This window comes from Triticum aestivum, chromosome 1A (genome assembly GCF_018294505.1).
Source record: "Triticum aestivum cultivar Chinese Spring chromosome 1A, IWGSC CS RefSeq v2.1, whole genome shotgun sequence".
In the NCBI taxonomy this organism is placed as follows: domain Eukaryota; kingdom Viridiplantae; phylum Streptophyta; class Magnoliopsida; order Poales; family Poaceae; genus Triticum; species Triticum aestivum.
In genome coordinates this window covers 112,166,565-112,188,382 of record NC_057794.1, presented here as the reverse complement: position 1 = coordinate 112,188,382, position 21,818 = coordinate 112,166,565, and the positions used below count along the sequence as shown (strand labels likewise).

Genomic DNA, 21,818 nt, shown 5'->3' with positions numbered 1-21,818 from the left:
ACTTCTTTGGAAATACAAGTTTCTCACAAATTTTGTATAAACCCAAAATCTTTGATCATCTCATCAAAGCGTACATTCCAACTCCGAGATGCTTACTCCAGTCCTTAGAAGGATTGCTGGAGCTTTGCATACTTATTAGCATCTTTCAGGATTGACAAAACCTTCCGGTTGTATCACATACAACCTTTCCTCAAGAAAAATCGTCGAGGAAACAATGTTTTGACATCCTATCTGCAAAATTTCATAAATAATGCAGTAATCGCTAATATAATTCCAACAGACTCTTAGCATCGCTACGAGTGAGAAAGTCTCATCGCAGTCAACTCCTTGAACTTGTCGGAAAATATCTTAACGACAAGTCGAGCTTTCTTAATGGTGATACTTACCATCATTGTCCGTCTTCCTTTTAAAATCCATATGTACCTAACAACCTTACGACCATCAAGTAGTTCTTCCAAAGTCTACACTTTGTTTTCATACATGGATCATTTCCCGGATTTTATGGCCTCGAGCCATTTATCGGAATCCGGGCCCACCATAGCTTCTCCATAGCTCGTAGGTTCATTGTTGTCTAGCAACATGACTTCCAAGACAGGATTACGTACCACTCTGAAGTAGTACGCATCCTTGTCATCCCACGAGGTTTGGTAGTGACTTGATCTGAAGTTTCATGATCACTATCATAAGCTTCCACTTCAATTGGTGTAGGTGCCACAGGAACAACTTCCTGTGCCCTGCCACACACTAGTTGAAGAGATGGTTCAATAACCTCATCAAGTCTCCACCATCCTCCCACTCAATTCTTTCGAGAGAAACTTTTCCTCGAGAAAGGACCCGATTCTAGAAACAATCCCTTATTGCTTTCGGATCTGAGACAGGAGGTATACCCAACTGTTTTGGGTGTCCTATGAAGATGCATTTATCCGCTTTGGGTTCGAGCTTATCAGCCCGAAACTTTTTTCACATAAGCGTCGCAGCCCCAAACTTTTAAGAAATGACAGCTTAGGTTTCTCTAAACCATAGTTCATACGGTGTCATCTCATCGAAATTACGTGGTGCCCTATTTAAAGTGAATGTGGTTGTCTCTAATGCCTAACCCATAAACTATCGTGGTAATTCGATAAGAGACATCATGGTATGCATCATATCCAATAGGGTGCAGTTATGATGTTCGGATACACCATCACACCATGGTGTTCCTGGTTGTATTGGTTGTGAAACAATTTCCACAATGTCTTAATTCTGTGCCAAACTCGTAATTCAAATATTCATCTCTACGATTATATCATAGACATTTTATCCTCTTGTCACGACGATCTTTCAACTTCACCCTGAAATTACTTGAACCTTTCAATAATTCAGACTCGTGATTCATCAAGTAAATATACTCAATATCTACTCAAATCATCTGTGAAGTAAGAACATAATGATATCCACTACACGCCTCAGCACTCACTGGACTGCATACATCAAAATGTATTACTTTCAACAAGTTACTTTCTAGTTCCATTTTACTGAAAACGAGGCTTTCAGTCATCTTGCCCATGTGGTATGATTTGCATGTCTCAAGTGATTCAAAATCAAGTGAGTCCAAACGGTCCATTTGCATGGAGTTTCTTCATGCATATATACCAATAGGCATGGTTCGCATGTCTCAAGTGATTCAAAATCAAGTGAGTCCAAAGATCCATCAACATGGAGCTTCTTCATGCGTTTTATACCAATATGACTCAAATTGCAGTGCCACAAGTATGTGGTACTATCATTACTATCTTTTGGCATGAACATGTGTATCACTACGATCGAGATTCAATAAACCATTCATTTTAGGTGCAAGACCATTGAAGGTATTATTCAAATAAACAGAGTAACCATTATTCTCTTTAAATGAATAACTGTATTGCGATAGACATAATCCAATCATGTCTATGCTCAACGCAAACACCAAACTCGATGGTAGAGGGAGCGTGCGATGCTTGATCATATCAACATTGGAAACACTTCCAACACATATCGTCAGCTCACCTTTAGCTAGTCTCCATTTATTCCATAGCTTTTATTTCGAGTTACTAACACTTAGCAACCGAACCGGTATCTAATACCCTAGTGCTACTAGGGGTACTAGTAACGTACACATTAACATAATGTATATCCAATATACTTCTATCGACAGTCTTCTCATCTACCAAGTATCTAGGGTAATTCTGCTCCAGTGGTTGTCCCCTTTATTACAGAAGCACTTAGTCTCGGGTTTGGGTTCAACCTTGGGTTTCTTCACTAGAGCAGCAGCTGAATTGCCGTTTCATGAAGTATCCCTTCGTGCCCTTGCCCTTCTTGAAACTAGTGGTTTCACCAACCATCAACAATTGATGCTCCTTCTTGATTTCTACTTTTGTGGTGTCAAACATCGCGAATATCTCAAGGATCATCATATATGTCCCTGATATATTATAGTTCATCACGAAGCTCTATCAGCTTGGTGGTAATGACTTCGGAGAAACATCACTATCTCATTTGGAAGATCAACTCCCACTTGATTCAAATGATTGTTGTACTCAGACAATCTGAGCACAAGTTCAATAATTGAGCTTTTCTCCCTTAGTTTGCAGGCTAAGAAAATCGTCGGAGGTCTTATTCCTCTTGACGTGGGCACGAGCCTGAAATCCCAATTTCAGTCCTCGAAACATCTTATATGTTTCGCAACGTTTCAAAAACGTCTTCGGTGCCTCAACTCTAAGCCGTTTAACTGAACTATCACGTAGTTATCAAAATGTGCATGTCAGATGTTCGTAACATCCACAGACAATGTTCGAGGTTCAGCACACTGAGCGGTGCATTAAGGACATAAGCCTTCTATGAAGCAATGAGGACAATCCTCAGTTTACGGACCTAGTCCGCATAATTGCTACTATCAACTTTCAACTAAATTTTCTCTAGGAACATATCTAAATAGTAGAACTAAAGTGCGAGCTATGACATAATTTGCGAAGACCTTTTGACTATGTTCAGGATAATTAAGTTCATCTTATGAACTCCCACTCAGATAGACATCCCTCTAGTCATCTAAGTGATTACATGATCCGAGTCAACCAGGCCGTGTCCGATCATCACGTGAGACGGACTAGTCAACATCGGTGAACATCTTCATGTTGATCGTATCTACCATACGACTCATGCTCGACCTTTCGGTCTCTTGTGTTCCGAGGCCATGTCTGTACATGCTAGGCTCGTCAAGTCAACCTAAGTGTTTCGCGTGTGTAAATCTGGCTTACACCCGTTGTATGTGAACGTAAGAATCTATCACACCCGATCATCACGTGGTGCTTCGAAACGACGAACTTTCGCAACGGTGCACAGTTAGGGGGAACACCTTCTTGAAATTTTAGTGAGGGATCATCTTATTTATACCGTCGTTCTAAGTAAACAAGATGTATAAACATGATAAACATCACATGCAATCAAATAATAGTGACATGATATGGCCAATATCATATAGCTCCTTTGATCTCCATCTTGGGGCTCCATGATCATCTTGTCACCGGCATGACACCATGATCTCCATCATCATGATCTCTATCATCGTGTCTTCATGAAGTTGTCTCGTCAACTATTACTTCTACTACTATAGCTAACGGTTAGCAATAAAGTAAAGTAATTACATGATGTTTATGTTGACACGCAGGTCATAAATAAATTAAGACAACTCCTATGGCTCCTGCCGGTTGTCATACTCATCGACATGCAAGTCGTGATTCCTATTACAAGAACATGATCAATCTCACACATCCCATATATCATTCATCACATCCTTTTGGCCATATCACATCACATAGCATACCCTGCAAAAACAAGTTAGACGTCCTCTAATTGTTGTTTGCATGTTTTACGTGGCTGCTATGGGTTTCTAGCAAGAACGTTTCTTACCTACGCAAAAACCACAACGTGATATGCCAATTGCTATTTAACCTTCATAAGGACCCTTTTCATCGAATCCGATCCGACTAAAGTGGGAGAGACAGACACCCGCTAGCCACCTTATGCAACTAGTGCATGTCAGTCGGTGGAACCAGTCTCACGTAAGAGTACGTGTAAGGTTGGTCCGGCCCGCTTCATCCCACGATGCCGCCGAATCAAGATAAGACTAGTAACGGCAAGCATATTGAACAAAATCAACGCCCACAACTACTTTGTGTTCTACTCGTGCATAGAAACTATGCATAGACCTAGCTCATGATGCCACTGATGGGGAACGTAGCAATAATTCAAAATTTTCCTACGTGTCACCAAGATCAATCTATGGAGTCATCTAGCAACGAGGGAGGAGTGGATCTACATACCCTTGTAGATCGCGCGCGGAAGCATTCAAGAGAACGGGGTTGGTGGAGTCGTACTCGTCGTGATCCAAATCACCGATGATCCTAGCGCCGAACGGACGACACCTCCGCGTTCAACACACGTACGGAGCAGCGACGTCTCCTCCTTCTTGATCCAGCAAGGGGGGAGGAGAGGTTGATGGAGATCCAGCAGTACGACGGTGTGGTGGTGGAAGTAGCGGGATTCCAACAGGGCTTCGCCAAGCGCTGTGGGAGGAGGGAGATGTGTCATGGGAGGGAGAGGGAGGCGCCAGGGCTTAGGTTGGGCTGCCCTCCCTTCCCCCCACTATATATAGGGCCAAGGGAGAGGGGGAGGGCGCAGCCTTGCCCCTTCCTCCAAGGAAGGGTGCGGCCAAGGGGGGGAGGAGTCCATCCTCCCCAAGGCACCTCGGAGGTGCCTTCCCCCTTTAGGACTCTCCCATTTTCCTTGACTCTTGGCGCATGGGCCTCTTGGGGCTGGTGCCCTTGGCCCATGTAGGCCAAGGTGCACCCCCTACAGCCCATGTGGCCCCCCGGGGCAGGTGGCCCCACCCGGTGGACCCCCGGGACCCTTTCGGTGGTCCCGGTACAATACCGGTGACCCCGAAACTTGTCCCGATGGCCGAAATAGCACTTCCTATATATAATTCTTTACCTCCGGACCATTCCAGAACTCCTCGTGACGTCCGGGATCTCATTCGGGACTCCGAACAACCTTCTGGTTACCGCATACTAATATCTCTATAACCCTAGCGTCACCGAACCTTAAGTGTGTAGACCCTACGGGTTCGGGAGACATGCAGACATGACCGAGATGACTCTCCGGTCAATAACCAACAGCGGGATCTGGATACCCATGTTGGCTCCCACATGTTCCACGATGATCTCATCGGATGAACCACGATGTCAAGGACTTAATCAATCCCGTATACAATTCCCTTTGTCTATCGGTACGACACTTGCCCGAGATTCGATCGTCGGTATCCCGATACCTTGTTCAATCTCGTTACCGGCAAGTCTCTTTACTCGTTCCGTAACACATCATCCCATGATCAACTCCTTGATCACATTGTGCACATTATGATGATGTCCTACCGAGTGGGCCCAGAGATACCTCTCCGTCACATGGAGTGACAAATCCCAGTCTCGATTCGTGCCAACCCAACAGACACTTTCGGAGATACCTGTAGTGTACCTTTATAGCCACCCAGTTACGTTGTGACGTTTGGCACACCCAAAGCACTCCTACGGTATCCGGGAGTTGCACAATCTCATGGTCTAAGGAAATGATACTTGACATTAGAAAAGCTTTAGCGAACGAACTACACGATCCTTGTGCTAGGCTTAGGATTGGGTCTTTGTCCATCACATCATTCTCCTAATGATGTGATCCCGTTATCAATGACATCCAATGTCCATGGTCAGGAAACCGTAACCATCTATTGATCAACGAGCTAGTCAAATAGATGCTTACTAGGGACATGGTGTTGTCTATGTATCCACACATGTATCTGAGTTTCCTATCAATACAATTCTAGCATGGATAATAAACGATTATCATGAACAAGGAAATATAATAATAACTAATTTATTATTGCCTCTAGGGCATATTTCCAACACCCCCTAATCCAGGACTCCCTCAGCAGCAGTAGCAAAAGGAATGACAGTGGGCGCGGAGTTGATGCGATCTGATCTTCGTGGCAGGTATCCGAGGATCTGAGAAGGGAATTAGAGAAAGGGTTGGCCGACGCCTCACATATATAGGCGCGACAGGTGGAGAGACGTGGGCTAGACCCACGTCCAAGTCGGCAACAGACCACGATCTGACGTCTAAGATCGTGGCTCGTCTGCTAATGACTCTCCGTTCCTGACTAGCAAAAATAAGCACATAGGTGTGAGCTTGGCTCGATCATGGCTCGTCTGTTAATGACTCTCCGTTCCTGACTAGCAAAAATAAGCACATAGGTGTGAGCTTTGCTCGGCTCATTCTCGCACCCCGCAGTGCACCGTGATGGGGCGAGGCATGGCATGGTGGGTGGCGGAGGAGGAGTGTGCGAAAACCACTTTTCTTCTCAAGCTCCAATAGCATGTGGAAGAGAATCCCTTATAAGGAGGTCCAACTCCTTCCACTAGCGGTATGGGACTAAACTTTCCACCACACCCATTGTCATATAACCCGCATGGGCCTTTAGCATTTTCAAAATTATTATATGGGCCTATAGCCCATACTACATTTCAACAATCCCCCGCCAGATCTCGAAGGCCATTATGTTGACTTCTATTCCAAACACTGTTTTGATATACCAGTATTTTCAGTGGAGACCTATTAAGGTTGAACATCCACCTAGAGCAAGTAGGTACATTCTTTCACAACTGAACAATGAATTATGCCTTCAATTGTCAATTTGGCATAAAGAAGTTTCATCAAATGTCTTACCAGTACTAGCCTGCCGTAAGCTGACCCCTCGGGTGCAGCATATAAGTCACACTCCTGGCCTATTCATGAGCTTGCTAGAGATCACCTCAATCGCATAGAATGTGACCAACAATTGGCTCATGTAAGTGTGTTCCTCCAAAGATCACTCCGTAGGATAGCAGCTTACTTATATAAGCTCTGGAACACATTAAGACAGTAGTCAACCCACCATACATTATCCGAGAGTATTGCATCTCCAATGGAGAGGGTTAGTAAAGTTACTCTCCTCAGTTAACCACTAGCTTGTTTTCCTAGGTCCTACTTCACATGATCACCGATCACATAGGTTGGGTTACCACTATGCAACTCATGTGGGTCTCATACCCATCTCCCTCGATGCATTTTCTATCACAACACATGTTAGCCCTTTAGTAAAGGGATCTGCCAGATTTTTAGCTGGCTGGATATAATCCAACGCTATCACTCCGAAATTTCTTAAACGTGTGACAAGCTTGGATAGGAAATCGCCGCTATGACGCCACCACAAGGGTGGGGTGCCCGAGCCAGCCAAGGAGGCCACTGCCTCCAGCTCGATCAGATCTGGTGCGAGAGCAGGAGGGCACGAGGAGCCTCGCCAGGGCAAGGCACGGGCAGCCAGCCGACCGGAAGTGTGTGTGTGTGGGGGGGGGGGTGTGGAGGCGAGGAGCGGCAGCCACCGACGGAGCGGGGGGCTGAAAGACAACAGGACATTGCCGCGCCGAGGGAAAAGGCCTCGCTGCCGCCTTCACAGGTACCAGCAAGCGTTTCGCTGGCTGGGCCTTTGGCGGCGGCGCGGCGGGGAGAAGGTACGACAGCTAGGGTTGCCCTCGAGTCACCATAGAGGCGATGCGAGCAGGGGTGGGGTGTGTGGGGGGGAGGTGATCTCAGCCTCTTCCGTTTCTGAGTTATGCGTATACTTCAAACAAATCTTGTACGCGGAGTAAAAAAGATCGGAGTGAGTATAAGATCTATATGGTGTATTTCACGCGGTAAATTCTGTAGAATGTTTGGAAAGTTTCACGGAAGGGATGCGCCGTCTGATTCAAATCCGATGGCCTCTGCTTGCACCGAGAGACCATGCCGTACCACACACCGAATGAAACTGCACTGACATCCGGAGTCCACTCGAGCTGTGACCTCATTTGTCAGTGACCCATACACACAACGTCGCGTACACGCAAATCCCTCGCCGCTGGCCGGCCGCCTGCCACGTCATGCCGATCAGGCAACAATGAAGTTGCGTCAGTGACTTGTGGGCCCCGCCAGCTCAGTTAGCGTACCGTCTATTAACTCTCGAAATGGCCGGATAGCTCCTCTCCTGCGAAGCTTTTCGTCTCTGTCCCCCTTCCCAACTACTCCTCCACCTCGATCGAGAGAAGCTCGGATCCCCGGAGGAGAGGAGAGGAGAGGAGCCCACTTTAGCTCTCGGTTGCGCCGCGGCTATGGGGAGCCTGCGAGGTGAGCGGCGGACTGAGCTCCGGGGCGTCCGGGTTTCCCGCGCGGATTGAGCGGCTTCTGATTCGGGGGGTGTTGATTTCGTGCGCTGGTGTCGTGCAGGCGGAAGCGGCGGAGAAGGGAGGAACGAGGACGGAGGGAAAGTAGGGCTACCGGCGTTGGAGGTGGCGCTCGCGTTCCCGCAGGCCACGCCGGCGTCCCTGTTCCCGCCCGCCGGTGAGATCCCCCGTTCCGTTTCATTGATTTTGTTCTTTGACCATCTTTTTCGGTTTAAATTAGCTGCTGGTTTTGGTTGTACGTAGTGGTAAGTAAGATGGTTGTATTTTGGGGGTCACGTAGAGCAATTGTTAGGTGAACTGTCTTATTTGTCTCTTTGGAGAGGAGGGTCCACTGTTCTGTTCATCACTTTGAGGTTATCATTACACTGGAAAGAATCCAGCGTGCTCTTGAGAAAACGAGGGTTAGGAGCGCTTTATTGGATACCCAAATTCTGGAAATGTGTTTTGAATTTTCGGTTAATATTGGTGGAACCGTGTTTGTGATTTAGTTATGTTCGTATAATTGACGTTAGTGAAACTTATTTGCTTTTGCACCTGTCCACAATGATAGTAGGAGTTCCTTAATGTCATTTTCAGTCTAAAATATGGGGTAGTTTTCCATTTGCACACTGCAACAGACTAATAAAGAGCAAATTTACAAGAATGATCTGGATTTTCACTAAGGTAAACGTGATTATATTTTTTGCTTGTGCGTTTAAGAATGCTTGTCTTGGACTTATTGATCACCGGGTTGGGCGCTTTCACAATGTATACAATTAATTAGCAACTTTTCCTTGCAGCGCCAAGCAGAAATGGACATGTTATTTTTGTCAGAAAGTAGTTGTATGCACTCACAAAAATTAAAGAGCAAAAGAAGGCACTTGTTCCTCTTGTTTCACAATCTTTCACCTGCTTACAGTGTACTAGATTCATTAATTTCTGTGTCAGTTATATTATTCAACATTGTACAGTTTTTCCTGCAGATTTTGGTTACAACATAATCTACAGCATTTGAATTATGCACTGTGCAGTGTCGGACTAATTGTAAGTTCACTAATTGTTTTTTTGCAGTGTCGGACTACTACCAGCTTGATGATTTGCTGACCGGTGAAGAGAAGGCGCTTAGGAAGAAAGTCCGTGCTATTTCAGAGAAAGAAATTGCACCCATTATGACCGAAGTATGTTCTTGCTACAGACATTTCCTATTTCGTTTCATGTTCTCAGAGAAATAACATATAATCTGGACTAATGTTATGGTGCAACATGTCTTCATACTGAAACTTTGTAGTACATACTGCTGCTAGTTTTGTCTTGTCATGTTAGATGCCTACTCTTTTTGTAGTAGCTGTTGTGACAAACTGATGGCTGATGTGCCAAAAACTTTGTTATTTTGCTTTTGCAGTACTGGGAGAAGGCAGAATTCCCATTTCATGCCATTCCGAAACTTGCAACTCTTGGCTTAGCTGGAAGTACAACGAAGGTACAAACTACTCAATCTTCTATTCGTGCTGTACTATGTAATGTTGGATTTGTACATGTACAATGTTAGAATTTGTTTTTCACAAACTTTGTGGCGTTACAGGGATATGGGTGCCCAGGACTCTCGCTTACAGCGAGTGCCGTTTCTATAGCAGAAGTTGCACGGGTTGATGCAAGCTGCTCCACATTTATTCTAGTGCACTCCTCTTTGGCAATGTCCACAATTGGTAAAGTTGTTGGGTTTTTTCAAAAGATTATGTTTGATATTCTGTTTGACTTTGACCAACAACAACTTACTTGAGCTCGTGTTTTAATTCTGTATGTGTGAAGAACAGCCCTTTGTGGATCAGAGGCTCAAAAGCAGAAGTACCTACCATCGTTAGCTCAGTTTAAAACTGTTGGTTGCTGGGTGAGTCACATTATCCAGTAGCTTATATATACAATATGCAATGTGTTATTATCATTATCTCCTCTTCCTAAGAGTGTGTCCGGTTTCTGTAGGCTTTAACAGAGCCAGATTATGGAAGTGATGCAAGCTCCTTGAAAACTTCAGCAATCAAGGTTTAATATTTATTACTGTATTTGAGAAAATTTAAGTTTTTTCTTCACTACCTTATCATGTTATGATTTTTAAGGTACCTGGCGGTTGGCAATTAGATGGCCAAAAGCGCTGGATAGGTAACAGCACGTTTGCAGATGTGCTTGTAATTTTGGCTAGGAATGCAGACACAAAGCAACTAAACGGGTAATCATCTTGTTTTGGACTACTGTTGATAGCATTGTGTTAATATCATGTACTACCTCTGTAAACTACAGTAATATAAGATCTTTTAGATCACTACTTCAGTGATCTAAAAGATATTTATATCAGTTTACACAGGGAATACATGTCAGTATGAAGTTATTTCTCTGCTTATTAATGCAGAACTACCCTGCTTGTGAATGATGAATCTGATACACTTTCTTCAGATTCATTGTGAAGAAGGGAGCGCCTGGTTTGAGAGCCACAAAAATTCAAAACAAAATTGGACTTAGAATGGTTCAGAATGGCGATATCCTTCTGAATAAAGTATTTGTCCCAGAAGAAGACAGATTAACAGGCATCAATTCATTTCAGGATATAAGCAAGGTACCTGCCACCCCCAACTTCCCTGCTCTTTGTTAACCGATTGGAGTTGCTGCTTGGTGATGTTATCTTAGTTCTTATTTACTCTTGGACTGCTGAAATAGGTCCTAGCAATGTCACGTATTATGGTGGCTTGGCAGCCAATTGGCATATCGATGGGCGTCTACGACATGTGCCATCGGTCCGAACCTCACCTATCCTTAATCAATTTACAATTATCTTTGTACTGGTCTATACCTATTTGACTTTGCACATTTGCCACTGGATAGGTATTTGAAAGAAAGGAAGCAGTTTGGAGCTCCCCTGGCAGCCTTTCAGCTCAACCAAGAAAAGCTTGTTCGGATGCTTGGTAACATCCAGGCCATGCTCCTTGTCGGCTGGCGCTTGTGCAAGCTCTATGAGTCAGGCAAAATGACACCAGGCCATGCTAGTTTGGGCAAGGTCCGTAAATTGCTATGTAGCTAGCCAATGGTCTCTTTGTTTAAGTCGCATATGGTGTCTTGACATGTACAGTGTACTGATCAATGTTTGAATTCAGGCATGGACGTCCAGCAAGTCAAGGGAGGTAGTTTCTCTGGGCCGAGAGCTATTGGGCGGCAATGGAATTTTGGCTGATTTTCTAGTAGCAAAGGTAAAAAGTGCTAACATTTAATATCCATTTGATCATCTCCGAACATGGTAGTTTCTCACAGGCTGATGAATGGCCTATTGTTAGCCACAGCACTTCATAAACCACTTGATTTTCTCCATTTCTTGGTGTCTACTCCCTCCGTTCCAAAATAGATGACCCAAGTTTGTACTACCTTTGTACTAAATTTAGTACGAAATTGAGTCATCTATTTTGGAACGGAGGGAGTAGTAAAGAAACATTGATCATAACTATCTCAATCTTTGCAGGCGTTCTGCGATCTGGAACCGATTTACTCATATGAGGGCACCTACGACATCAACAGCCTTGTGACCGGAAGAGAAATCACCGGGATCGCGAGCTTCAAACCTGCTGCGGTAGCGAAATCTCGGCTGTAATTCTTCTTCTGCCTCCAGCTATGATGAACAGCAAAGTATGACCCCCACCTTGTATTCTGGTGGGTACGAGTAAGATCGGAATAAGTGCAACCGAATGATCAAATGTAATCTGTAAAGCGAAAGAATAAAGTCGGAGCTGGATTTGTATCTATGTAATGGTACAGCATATGGAGTCTAACCTCTCATGACCAGTGTTTGTGCTGTGGGGGGTCGTACCAGCTTCTACATAATGGAATTGTGCAGTTTAGGAGACTTTTCCCCTGATACTTACCTGTGAGATGAGATGGGTGCAGATTATGTGCCATTTTTTGGGTGAGAAAATGTGCCCTTCGTTTAATAGGGAACAGCAGATGCCCTGCTCTCACACCCTCGAATCCTAACTGGTAGCAGTAGAGCAGCACCGGTGGGGAGGTAGGGCTGAGGAGTCCTGAGTGGCTGTCAGAAATGCAAGACTGGGGGAGGTAAACAAAGACCGGCACAATGGATCAGATTCTGCAACATAGAATAGCAGCAGCATTCGAGAGAAACTGATCTGGTGCTGCGTAATAATCGACCACATATAAACATGGGGAACATGTGATGAGAGCTCTGCATTTTATCTGTATGGTGCATGTACAATAATGAAAGACATTGTTCCCAACAACAATAACACTAACACATATGTGGAAACTGGGTAGCCATAGAGGCCAGGGGAAGGTAGATGTGCAGAAACGCTTCCATGTTGCAACAAGGGTAATGCTTGCCAGGGAACTGTCTTCTGACCTAACTATGGAAATGTTCAAGTGCAACAAAACTAAAGAGATTGATTGCTACGCTTTGAACTTCCATGGGCCATGACTTGCCTGGCAGCTTATACATATATCAGGAAGAAGAACGAGTCTATGAAGAAGACAAACGGACGTAGTCGAACGGGTCCTCACAAACGCGACGTTGTCGGAACCAACCCGAAGAAGCAACACCGGAAAGAAGCACACAACATAGTAAACAACCAACACATGAACATGTCATGATATGTGGGATGCGGTATGTGATGCATATGCATGATTTGGAAAGGATTGATTGAACCTGGCGTCAACTTGGAAATCCAAGAGTTCCACTGGAAAAGTGAGTTGATTTCGGTCGAAATCGATATAAAGATCACCGGAATCGGATGCACGGTTTGGAAATGGCAAGCAAAACAAATATGACACCGGTCTATAATTAACAGCAAGTAGACATTTAAATGCATCAAAATAAATATGCTACAGCACTCAAACATGACAACAAAATACATGGCAGGGATCCACTCATGATGCTTAACAAAAGATGAACACTGAGCTATGGCTAATTCATCCATTAACAGGTTCAAACAAGCATGGAAAAAGTGCAAACGATAACAGGTTACACACTTAGTGAAATTAACACAAGTCTGGAATTTATCATCAGGAAGCAATGTTTAGAGCATGATAACTATATGCTACAGGAACATATCATGGAAAAGCAAGGCATGGCATGAAGCTAATCAAAGCACTTAACAAAAGCCCCTTAGTGACCATGAGCCAAAAGGGATCAGAAAATACAATTGCAAGTATATGAACATAGCAAAAATATAAACAGATTCAGACTTAGTGAAAAACTGGAGCATGCAAAGCAGTTAATGAGTAGGCATGTTTACGAGCTCGATGCACTCACTACGGAGCATGACATGACAAACTAAGCATACACCCATCAAGAAGACATGGCATAGAAGCTAGACATGGCAAGAACAACAACATAGCATGCACGGATCAATAGCAACATGCTCGGCAAAATCGCTAAACATGTCAACAATCTGCCAGGAACATTTTATAGCAAAAGTAGAGCTCGATTGACTCAAGCTAGGGTGCTCCATAAATGCAAACAAAGACATGGATGGATAGAGCACCACAATATTAACAAAACATCCTTACTGATCATCCTCAAAAGAGGCACAGATCACTAGGAAACAACATGAACATATGGCATAAAAATAAAAACAGGACAAGGACTTGGAGAAATTCTAAGTCCCTGAAATCAGCATCAACGATTACGCTACTTTGCATGTTTGTGCTAGTCACCACAAATATCACAAAAATACATGGCATAAACCCCTGTAAAGATGGCATGACATATAACAAAACACATGTGGAACTCAGGATCACAACATGCACACATTAATCATGGCAAAAATGACAAAATGCCATTTGCTGAAACAGATCTGAAATATTCCTCACATAGCCCTCTTCCAACAACATTTCGGGCATCAAGATGAACTCAAATGAAAATGATGCAATGAGATGAAATGATTTACTCGTCGAGACGAACATTTTGATATGCTACACGCCCAAAACGGAGCCACGGGTGCAGAGTTATGACATGATGACGAATGCATAAAAATAACAGGAATACCAGACTTGGCCAAAATTCCAGATCTGAAAATGAGCGTTAGATAGCTATAACACGCCTGGGCGGGATTTAGTGGGCTGGAGCTCACCTTGCGGCCCGTGGGCCTGTTCGGGTCCGAGGGTGGAAAACCGGATCGCGGGTCGGGCTGGTTCGGCGAAAACCGGAAGCGAGGGAAGAACCGGCCGAACCAGGCGGACCGGGCAGAACCATGTGGACCGGACGGCGGAGCAGAACGGCGGCGGGGTCGCCGGAGTTGGTCGCGGCCATGACGACGAAGCAGGATGGTGGAGCAGGGCGGTGCGGATCCGGGGAGGCCGGTGCCGGATCCGGCCAGGGCGAGGAAGCGGAGGTCCGGCGGCGAAGCAAGCCGCAACTGGAGCTGTCCGGCGACGAGCTCCCGTGGCGGAGCGGCGAGCTCGCGGGGAAGACGATGCGGGTGGTGGCGGCGGCTCTGCGCTGCGACGCGAGCGAGGCGGCGGGGACGATGGCGCAGGGCGGCGCATCGAGGTTGACGGGGCGCGGCGGCGGTCGGCGGCGAGCACGCGGGGAGGTGCCAGCGGCCGGACGGCGAGAGCGGCGGCGGCGCACGGCGGGCCGGGCGACGGCGAGATCTGGGCCCGCGCGGGCCCGTGATGGGCTCCGTGGGCCGCGGCGAAGTGGGCACCGGATCCGGACAGGTGGCGGCCCCTGATTGGGCGCGGGAGGCGGCGGTGCTGATGTGGCACACTCTCATTGGACGGAGTGAGGTGGCCGGCTGGGGTGGACGCGTCCGCCGGCGGGCGGACATGTCCGGCGGCGCGAGAGGAGCGAGGGTTAGGGTTTCGCCCGTGAATTTCGGGATGGGAGCACTTATATGTAGGTAGAGGGAGCTAGGGGAGTCCAAATGAGGTGCGGTTTTCGGCCACATGATCATGATCGAACGACCGAGATGATGGAGGAGGTTTAGGTGGGTTTTGGGCCACTTTGGAAGGGTGTTGGGCTGCAACACACACGAGGCCTTTTCGGTCCCTCGGTTAACCGTTGGAGTATCAAACGAAGTCCAAATGGCACGAAACTTGACAGGCGGTCTACCTGTAGTAAACCAAGGCCGCATGACAAGTCTCGGTCCAATCTGAGAACGTTTAACACCCGCACACGAAAAGAGGTAGAAAGGGACACCGGGTGACATAGGATCGCCGGATAGCAAAACGGACAACGGGGAAAATGCTCAGATGCATGAGACGAACATGTATGCAAATGAAATGCACATGATGACATGATATGCAATGCATGACACGCAAGCAATGACAAGGCAATAACATCGAATAACTGGAGGACACCTAGCACATCGGTCTCGGGGCGTTACAACACTCCACCATTACGAGAGGATCTCGTCCCGAGATCTAGAATGGCACCAGAGGAACAACGGAAGAGAAAGAGAGGAGGTAAAACTAAGTTGCTCCTTTGACAAACGAGTGAAACCAAAGAACCTTGAAAAGGTTAAGCCATTTCGAGAAAAGAATACAACGGAGATGAACGAAGTTAAAAACATTCCGTTAGAAAAGAGGAAACAAGGAAGAACAAATTCGAACAGCACTCCGGTTGGAAAAATATGCAAGGCTTGATAAAATGAAAGAACTTGAGCAGCGGGCACACACTCCGGTTAAGTGGATAAGCACGAAAAAAACACGATCCTGTCAAAACAAGAAGATGGGTTGAAGAGAGCAACATCACAATGCCTCCGGGAGAAATGAAAGAATGGAATTAAAGGAACGGGGAAGGAAACAACATCTTCTACCTCCAATGAGTTTGCAAAGGCATCATAAGGAGAAGGGTTGAACGGAGTTGTTGGAAAACCAACAATGAAAGGATAAGCTTGATATGGACTTATAGAAGACATCTCAAAATTATGAGGTGACAACTTGCCACTCACGGAATAGATTTGATTGGTAAGACCAAGGAGACGAGAAACTATATCACTGGGAGGATAAATGAAGAACTTGGGTCCTTTATAAGCACCATAAATAGAAATAATCCTTAGGGAAGGTTTTAGGTGGAATATAACCCAAGAAAAACTCCAATGACGAGATTGATGGATTTAAAATACTTCATTCTTAACAACATGTGGATCATGAACCATGAACTCAAATTATCAAGAATGACATAACACCACCTGAAAAGCTATGGTAGAAGGAATTGCACTCCGGATTGCACGAAGAAGAATACTTGAGCTCCTCTGAAAAAAATCTTGATGAACACTTCAAGAAGGAATTAAATCCTTGATGAACTATCATGTAGAACCTCCATGAAGAAACTCTGGTAAACGAAAGGAATGATCAACCAAAAGAAAAAGAGAAGTTGAAAACACAAGGTGAATCCTTGCAATGATTAGATGAATCTTCATGATGGTATAATGCGCAAAAGCTTGGAACTCCGGAAAAGAAAGATGAAGCAAATGAAACCGAGAATTTGATGAACCTCCGGAATAAGGAATCAAACCTTTGGGTGAATCAAGAATAAGAATTATGTTATGCTCATCCTTCACCAATTTAGATTGATGACAAACAATGGATTTGGCATACTACTTATTCCCGTAGAAAGGATTAAGCGAGATATAGTGCAAGCTTGGGAAGGTCTTCAATGATCCACCGGTAGGATTGAAAAGAACGAAAGAGTTGATATGATAACGAATGACGAGAACTCTTGCACGAACCACCGTAAGAATTAAAATGACCAAGGAAAAGATATTGATACACCGAGAAGAATTAGCACAAGAATGAAGATGCTTGAGGGGATTTGATACCAGTGAACGAAAAGATCACGAGCTGATTAGAGAAAACTTGAATGAAGCACCGGTCAGATTTGGAGAACGAGAGCTGAAAACTGGAATGAATAAATCTTAGCTGATGGGCTCCGGATAATCAAACTGAATAGAATCTTGAATTGCTCCGGATAGGTGAAAAGAATTCCCACAATCGAAAATAATTATGAGAGGGTGGAACAAGCTAGAATCACGAATCTTGAAGAGAATGGAGCAATATTGAGAGAAAAATCTTCTTCGGTCTTGAAATGCAGAGAATGACGATGAGAAACACCACCATGAATTGTTGAGATACTCTGGGATAATGAATATTAGAAAGGTTGAACCGACGATGAAAGAATTGAAAGATCTTGGGGAAAGGCATTTGACTGATGATAAATCATACTTACGTCAAATTTGGAAAATAATTTGAGAGTAACTCCAGGAAGATTAGAAGAGTCAGGTAAGATCCTGCGAAAAGACCTATGGGTTAGGGCCCACTCAAAAGAAACATCGTTTAAATGATTACTTGAAAAGGAGAATGCACCGGTTGAATTAAATGGCTTGAATGAGATAACAACCTCAAAATATCTTGAACGGATTGAGAATGGAAACGAATCTTCTGAGGAATCTTCAGCACTCCGGATCAAATGAATAGTGAGAAGTGAATGATAAAGAGGTGCAACGGCATGGGAAAACATATGAAACGAGGAAAGGATATGATCAAGCAAGCTTGAATTGGTTCCATCGGAGAAGACAACGAGTGAAGAGTGACGAACTTGAAGCTCCGTTAGAATCTTCATGAGAATCACCGGATAAGGATATTGATTGAAAAGAATGGAGAGACTTCACATCAATAAAATGGATACTTGATTAATAAATTCGAGTCCTCGAAGAAAAAGGGTGGGAGGGTGGGAAAACAAAGGCAGCTTGGGATGAATGAAAACAAACACCGTTGGAAAGAATTGATAATTGATCTTGCGAATGTAGGAATGATCGGATCCACTTGAATTGAAGCACACCAGTTGACAAGGATTGACATGACAAACTCGATGACCGAGAAGGATTAGTATCACATAAGAACATGAGAACACCGCTTAGGCAAGGTATGGAATCAACATTTGACTTCGAAGCAACTCGAATACCACAACTCAAAACAAAACGAAGCATTGGCTTGCAGAATAAGCCGGAACAAACATATGATAGAGATTTCGTCCGAAGTTTTCGTGGTGGGGCCTACACGGGCTCGATCGTACAACACCATCATGTACAAGGCAGTGCACATGACATACGAAGCGTCCCCGAGTCGGCATAGCCAAGGACTCTTTAAGACGCAACGAGACCACTGTAAAACCGTCCATGGATAGGCGGACCACTAGACGTCGAACCCCAATTTCGTATCATACATCTGTCGGAAAGATATCCTAGGAGCTACTTGAATTCCCACTTATAAACTCCCGAAATTTTCCCGGTTATGCAATCAGGTGTTGGGGATATAGGGGAAGCATAATATCTCACCCAAACTAGCAAATCCTACATCCAGCTGTATCCATCCTTCAACACATAACCAAGAAACCTTCAGAAATCGTTTACCTCAACCTTCGAAAAGCATCCGTTATACGAGTTATGGCAATACTCCCGAACTCCCGCCCCAGTACTGGGTGGCGTCGAGGTTATCTCACCAACAACTGCATAAAAGAGATTTTCGATGTCGGCGAAACTAAACTCAGGTATTCCAGAATTGCAACGATAAAATTGTGACGACAACACCTCGGAGCTCAACTCCCCGGGACACTGCCACAACCCCTAAATGACAGGAGGCACCAAGAACAATGTTCTCGTCACAAATCGATCGGAACCATTCCAAGATACCCGCGTGGTCCTAAATTTTTTTAGTGAAATTTGAGAAGAGAAGAGTCAAAACTCTACGTCAGGATGCCTCACCAGAGCGACGAAGGGACTAGGGAGTAAAAATAATTCCTAACTCTCCGATATATAATTTCCTAAATGACTCAAAACATTTTTCTAGACTCAACAACGCCAACGATTCGATCAAGCAGGGGGTTCCTAAAGTCGGGGAAGGCTCTGATTACCAACTTGTAACGCCCTCGAAGCGGCTATATCTCCCACGTGTTGAAGCACGACTTAGAGGCATAACCGCATTGAAAGCAATGTCGCAAGTGAGGTAATCTTCACAATAATCCATGTAATACATAAGGGAAAGAGATACATAGTGAGCTTACAATCGCCACTTCACACAATACATGAATAAAGCATTACATCATCCAGATACAATCAGGGTCCGACTACGGAACCAAAATAAAAGAAGACTACCCCAAATGCTACACAGATCCCCGATCGACCCCAACTGGGCTCCACTACTGATCAACTAGAACGAAACGGCACAAAGGACAAGATCTTCATCGAGCTCCTCCTTGAGCTTGGTTGCGTCATCTGCACCTGCAAGCTGGTTTTGGAAGTATCTGTGAGTCACGGGGACTCAGCAATCTCACACCCTCGCGATCAAGACAATTTAAGCTTATAGGAAGGGTAAAAGGTATGAGGTGGAGCTGCAGCAAGCGACTAGCATATATGGTGGTTAACATACGCAAATGAGAGTGAGAAGAGAAGGCAAGGCATGGTCGATAAAACTATGATCAAGAAGTGATCCTAGAACAACCTACATCAAGCATAACTCCAACACCGTGTTCACTTCCCGGACCCCGCCGAGAAGAGACCATCACGGTTACACACGCAGTTGATACATTTTAATTAAGATAAACTTTAGGTTTTCTACAACCGGGCATTAACAAATTACCATCTGCCCATAACCACAGGCACAACTTTCGAAAGTTCAAATCCCTGCAGGGGTGTCCCAACTTAGCCCATCACAAGCTCTCACGGTCAACGACGGATATTCCTTCTCCCAAGACAATCCGATCAGACTCGGCATCCCGGTTACAAGACATCCTCGACAATGGTAAAACAAGTCCAGCAACACCGCCCGAATGTGCCAACAAATCCCGATAGGAGCTGCACATATCTCGTTCTCAGGGCACACTCAGATGAGACATCCTACGAGTAAAACCAACCCTCAAGTTGCCCCGAGGTGGCCCCGCAGTCTACTCGGTTGGACCAACACTCAGAGGAGCACTGGCCCAGGGGGGGTTTAAATAAAGATGACCCTTGAGTCTGCAGAACCCATGGGAAAGAAAAGGCTAGGTGGTGAACGGTAAAACCAATGTTGGGCATTGCTGGAGGAGTTTTATTCAAGGCGAACTGTCAAGGGGTTCCCATTATAACCCAACCATGTAAGGAACGCAAAATCTGGGAACATAACACCGATATGACGGAAACTAGGGCGGCAAGAGTGGGACAAAACACTAGGCATAAGGACGAGCCTTCCACCCTTTACCAAGTATATAGATGCATTAATTAAATAAGAGATATTGCGATATCCTAACAAAATATCCATGTTCCAACAAGGAACAAAACTCCAATCTTCACTTGCAACTAACAACGCTATAAGAGGGGCTGAGCAAGCGGTAACATAGCCAAACAACGTTTTGCTAGGACAAGGTGGTTAGAGGCTTGGCTTCACAATATGGGAGGCATGATAAGCAAGTGGTAGGTATCGTAGCATAGGCATAGCAAAAGAGCGAGCATCTAGCAAGCAAAGATAGAAGTGATTTCGAGGGTATGGTCATCTTGCCTGAAATCCCGCAAGGAAGAAGAACGAGTCTATGAGGAAGACAAACGGACGTAGTCGAACGGGTCCTCACAAACGCGACGTTATCGGAACCAACCCGAAGAAGCAACACCGGAAAGAAGCACACAACATAGTAAACAACCAACACATGAACATGGCATGATATGCGGGATGCGGTATGTGATGCATATGCATGATTTGGAAAGGATTGATCGAACCTGGCCTCAACATGGAAATCCAAGAGTGCCACTGGAAAGTTGAGTTGATTTCGGTCAAAATCAATATAAAGATCACCGGAATCGGATGCACGGTTTGGAAATGGCAAGCAAAACAAACATGGCACCGGTCTGCAATTAACAGCAAGTAGCCATCTAAATGCATCAAAATAAATATGCTACAGCACTCAAACATGACAACAAAATACATGGCAGGGATCCACTCATGATGCTTGACAAAAGATGAACACTGAGCTACGGCTAATTCATCCATTAACAGGTTCAAACAAGCATGTCAAAAGTGCAAACGATAACATGTTACAGATTTAGTGAAATTAACACAAGTCTGGAATTTATCATTAGGAAGCAATGTTTAGAGCATGATAACTATATGCTACAGAAATATATCATGGCAAAGCAAGGCATGGCACGAAGCTACTCAAAGCACTTAACAAAAGTCCCTTAGTGACCATGAGCCAAAAGGGATCAGAAAATACAATTGCAAGCATATGAACATAGCAAAAACATAAACAGATTTAGACTTCGTGAAAAACTGGAGCATGCAAAACAGTTAACGAGTAGGCATGTTTACGAGCTCGATGCACTCACTACAGAGCATGGCATGACAAACTAAGCATACACCCATCAAGTAGACATGTCATAGAAGCTAGACATGGCAAGAACAACAACATAGCATGCATGGATCAATAGCAACATCCTCGGCAAAATCGCTAAACATGTCAACAATCTGCCAGGAACATTTTATAGCAAAAGTAGAGCT

The 21,818-nt window shown here is 44.8% G+C and overlaps 1 protein-coding gene across 1 annotated transcript; it reads left to right on the top strand.

The window, feature by feature from the left end:
* The first annotated feature begins 8,050 nt into the window (after window positions 1-8,050).
* Window positions 8,051-12,185, top strand: LOC123039599 (acyl-coenzyme A oxidase 4, peroxisomal). Its single transcript, XM_044462696.1, has 13 exons — window positions 8,051-8,265; window positions 8,365-8,478; window positions 9,372-9,478; window positions 9,703-9,780; window positions 9,883-10,006; window positions 10,115-10,188; window positions 10,281-10,340; window positions 10,415-10,524; window positions 10,749-10,908; window positions 11,010-11,086; window positions 11,175-11,346; window positions 11,444-11,536; window positions 11,803-12,185. Exons 1-13 carry the CDS (start codon window positions 8,250-8,252, stop codon window positions 11,929-11,931), a joined length of 1,314 nt encoding a protein of 437 aa, XP_044318631.1. The 5' UTR covers window positions 8,051-8,249; the 3' UTR covers window positions 11,932-12,185.
* Window positions 12,186-21,818: the final 9,633 nt, after the last annotated feature.

What these genes read in the sequence shown, in the direction of transcription:
- LOC123039599 (XM_044462696.1), top strand. An exon ending in TGAAAACTTCAGCAATCAAG is followed by an intron (nt 10,341 to 10,414) that starts GTTTAATATTTA and finishes ATGATTTTTAAG; the next exon opens with GTACCTGGCGGTTGGCAATT. An exon ending in GTCTACGACATGTGCCATCG is followed by an intron (nt 11,087 to 11,174) that starts GTCCGAACCTCA and finishes GCCACTGGATAG; the next exon opens with GTATTTGAAAGAAAGGAAGC.